Raw genomic sequence first — 3,657 nt, forward strand, 5'->3', positions numbered from 1 at the left:
GTTTTGAAGATCATTTCTCTCTTGCAGTCCTCATCGTTTGGAGCATAGCAGCCGGAGGCCACAAGGTTCGTCTTTCTCTCCTCCATTTTACTCTTACATTAGTGTGAAGTCACCAGAAAATGTGTATCTAGCTTAACTGTTCTCTCTAGTTTAGCGAATTTGGGAGTATTACTCTTTATCACTCTTGAATCTCTGTGTTTTGAGTGTGGTTCTGAAGCAATCATTTCATCATAATATAGATAGAAGCTTTTTTGTTTCTTGATCTGATGATGGTGTTTGTTGTATTGATGTGAGGGTAGAAGGAGAAGAATGTCTCACAGGAAGTTTGAGCACCCCAGACACGGTTCTCTTGGTTTCCTTCCCAGGAAGAGAGCCAACCGTCACAGAGGAAAAGGTTTGATTTTTTTTTGATTCATTTCAAGTTTCTGTTTCTTTGGATTCATTTTGTGTTTTGTTTTTGCTTACACTACATTTATTGGCTGGGTTATCAGTGAAGGCTTTCCCTAAGGATGACCAGACCAAGCCTTGCAAGTTCACAGCTTTCATGGGTTACAAGGCTGGTATGACTCACATTGTCAGAGAAGTCGAGAAACCTGGATCCAGTAAGTGTTATCTGTGTTCATCCTTATTCAGATGCGGCGTCTTTAGTGTGTTTCTTCGTATTAAAGTCTTGAACTTCGTGTTTTTTTTTATTCTTGTGTAGAGCTTCACAAGAAGGAGACCTGTGAGGCTGTTACCATCATTGAGACACCCGCTATGGTTGTTGTTGGAGTTGTTGCCTATGTGAAGACACCAAGAGGTTTGAGGTCTTTGAACACTGTCTGGGCACAGCACTTGAGTGAGGAGGTGAGGAGAAGGTTCTACAAGAACTGGGCCAAGTCTAAGAAGAAGGCTTTCACTGGCTACGCCAAACAGTATGAAACTGAAGATGGTAAGAAGAGCATTCAGACCCAGCTTGAGAAGATGAAGAAGTACGCTACTGTCATCCGTGTTTTGGCCCACACTCAGGTAATAATTGTTCATTGAATGTTTTGTTGATCTTAACATCTTCTGCACTATGTTCCTGCTGACAATTCTTTGTTACCTCTAACTACAGATCAGAAAGATGAAGGGATTGAAGCAGAAGAAAGCACACATGATGGAGATCCAGATCAATGGTGGTACCATTGCCCAGAAGGTTGACTTTGCCTACAGTTTCTTTGAGAAGCAGATCCCAATTGAAGCTGTTTTCCAGAAGGATGAAATGATTGATGTCATTGGTGTGACCAAGGGTAAGGGTTACGAAGGTGTTGTTACCCGTTGGGGTGTTACCCGTCTCCCACGTAAGACTCACAGGGGTCTACGTAAGGTTGCTTGTATCGGTGCCTGGCATCCTGCCAGAGTGTCCTACACTGTTGCTAGGGCTGGTCAGAATGGTTACCATCACCGTACTGAGCTTAACAAGAAGATTTACAGGTTGGGCAAAGTTGGTACTGAGGCACATTCAGCCATGACTGAATACGACAGGTTTGTAGAAACTGTTCTATTCCGGTCCTTTATCCTGTCTGTTAATGATTACTTAGCTGTTTTGTATGACTACGTTGACTGATGATAATGTTTTGGCTTATGATATAGGACCGAGAAGGATGTGACCCCAATGGGAGGATTCCCACACTACGGTATTGTGAAGGATGACTACTTGATGATTAAGGGATGCTGCATGGGTCCCAAGAAGAGAGTTGTAACTCTGAGACAGTCATTGCTCACTCAGACATCCCGTCTTGCCATGGAGGAGATCAAGCTCAAGTTCATCGACACTTCCTCAATCTTTGGACATGGTCGCTTCCAGACTACCCAGGAGAAGAACAAGTTTTACGGCCGTGTCAAGCAGTAAGAGTCGTTGTGTTGATCACATTTCTTCTTAGAAAGTTTTATGTTGGGTATCTGTTGCTACTTGTCTAAGAGAGATATTATCCTTCAAACAATCCATTGCTGTTTTTGTTGTTTGTTTTAGTTTTTACTATTTTGGAAGACAAAAATGATTTGCTTCTCAAGTTTTGAGTCTTTAAGTTTTGATGTGTTCTTTGTCATTTATTGAAAACAATCCAGAAGCATTAAAAGACAACAAACAATCAAACTGAAACATTTTCTCATTTTCTGCGTCTGTCTGTCTTCAGTGCATTTGTTGTTGTTTGGAACTTGTCTAAATTTCGTTTAGGGATTACTAAAATCTTCCCCATAACCACAACTATGTCCAGCGCCCGCCACAGAAAACCCCATCTCCTGCCAATATAATTAGGCAATGAGGTCTCAGCTTATTCCTAAATGTAGCTCAGTTAGGGGCAATGTGAATCTTAGGGGATGGTATTGGTTTGAGATTTTTGAAGAGTTCAACAAAATCATTGAAAATGAATAAGTGAAAGATTGTTAAAGATTGCTAGAAAATTTTGTTGATTAGTTTTCTAAAATTTTGTAAAGTCGTCCAAACAATCCCTGTATTTTTATGATATTTTCCATAATTTTATTTTATTTTGTAAAGAAAGTGTCTAAAATCATGAACCAGTAACATAATAATTGAACTCATTAAGAATCCTAGATTCTTTTGTTTTAATTGAATAACAAAAAACTTTTAATGACTTTATAAAAGTCTTGAATCCAATAATCCATATTTGTTAAGATTTTAAATGACTTTTTACAAATCACAAATTAATAACACTAAAACTTTATCTAATAACATAGTTTAACAAAATCTTGATCTAATAACAACAGATTCTACATAACATTTCAAATCATTAAACTCTATTCAAATCTTAAACCAATAACCTCCACTTAAGTCCCATTGAGTGGCTTACTGTCTTCTGTCTGTCCTAACTTGTTTTTATTGTTATGTACTGCCAATATCCACACAATTTTGTGTGCGTACTCACGTCAAAAAAATTTGCACGACATTTATTTTTGTAGCATTTAAAAGCAACTATGCAGAGAGAAAACCTACAAAACAATGACTGATACAGTACTACTGAGACTTGAACTCTACTAATTCCTTCTTTTTTTTTTTGATATAACAACTACTTCCTTTCTTATGGTCTTTATATTACCATTAAATGTTGATCCCATAAAATCAAGACAAACAATTAAAACCAACACAAGTTGAGACAAATAGAGAGCAGAAAGAGTACACGGAGTGTTGATTTAAAAGCAAACATACATTCATTAATCCTCACCAAACCCTAATGTTATTAGAGGAGAGAGAGAAAGAGAGAGAAGCGTTTTAGCGATTTTAAATCGTCTGTAGCTGGGAGAAGGAGATTCTGGTAATTGATCCGCCTAGAGAAGTCGCGTGCTTGCACACCAATGCTTCCGCAGCTTCCTCCTCAGTCTCAAACTGTACCAGAGCTTGCTTTTTCCCGTTCATCTCAAACACTTTTGTGTTCACTATTGCCCCGTGTTCTTGCACATGGTTCACCACTTCCTCCTCTGTCACGTCTTGAGGAAGTGTCGACAGGTGAATCATCTTTGTAGGGGAGCAGCAATAGCGGTAGTTCTTTGCAGCATTGCGGTTGAAGCGGTTCAGGTTCGAGTTTACATAATCATGGGAGTCTGTGCCTGGTGTTATATTTGGATGCTTCGAGAAGTTTACTTCTAGCCGCTTACCAAACAGCATCGCTCCCTGCAAAG

General features: G+C 39.0%; 2 protein-coding genes across 2 annotated transcripts in view; one reads left to right on the plus strand and one right to left on the minus strand.

The window, feature by feature from the left end:
* On the plus strand, window positions 1-2,055 carry LOC104757911 (60S ribosomal protein L3-1). Its single transcript, XM_010480699.1, has 6 exons — window positions 1-65; window positions 300-394; window positions 492-602; window positions 704-1,008; window positions 1,097-1,506; window positions 1,615-2,055. The coding sequence occupies exons 2-6, from the start codon at window positions 310-312 to the stop codon at window positions 1,871-1,873; spliced, it is 1,170 nt and encodes a 389-aa protein (XP_010479001.1). The 5' UTR covers window positions 1-65; window positions 300-309; the 3' UTR covers window positions 1,874-2,055.
* LOC109124798 (polypyrimidine tract-binding protein homolog 3-like) overlaps window positions 3,052-3,657 on the minus strand; it is a 4,814-nt gene continuing 4,208 nt past the window's right edge. The window contains exon 15 of the mRNA XM_010480701.2: window positions 3,052-3,649. Within this exon, the coding sequence (XP_010479003.1) occupies window positions 3,260-3,649 (390 nt within the window). The 3' untranslated portion in view covers window positions 3,052-3,259. The remainder of the gene's footprint in view (window positions 3,650-3,657) is intronic.

This window comes from Camelina sativa, chromosome 17, assembly GCF_000633955.1.
Source record: "Camelina sativa cultivar DH55 chromosome 17, Cs, whole genome shotgun sequence".
NCBI classification, from domain to species: Eukaryota; Viridiplantae; Streptophyta; class Magnoliopsida; order Brassicales; family Brassicaceae; genus Camelina; species Camelina sativa.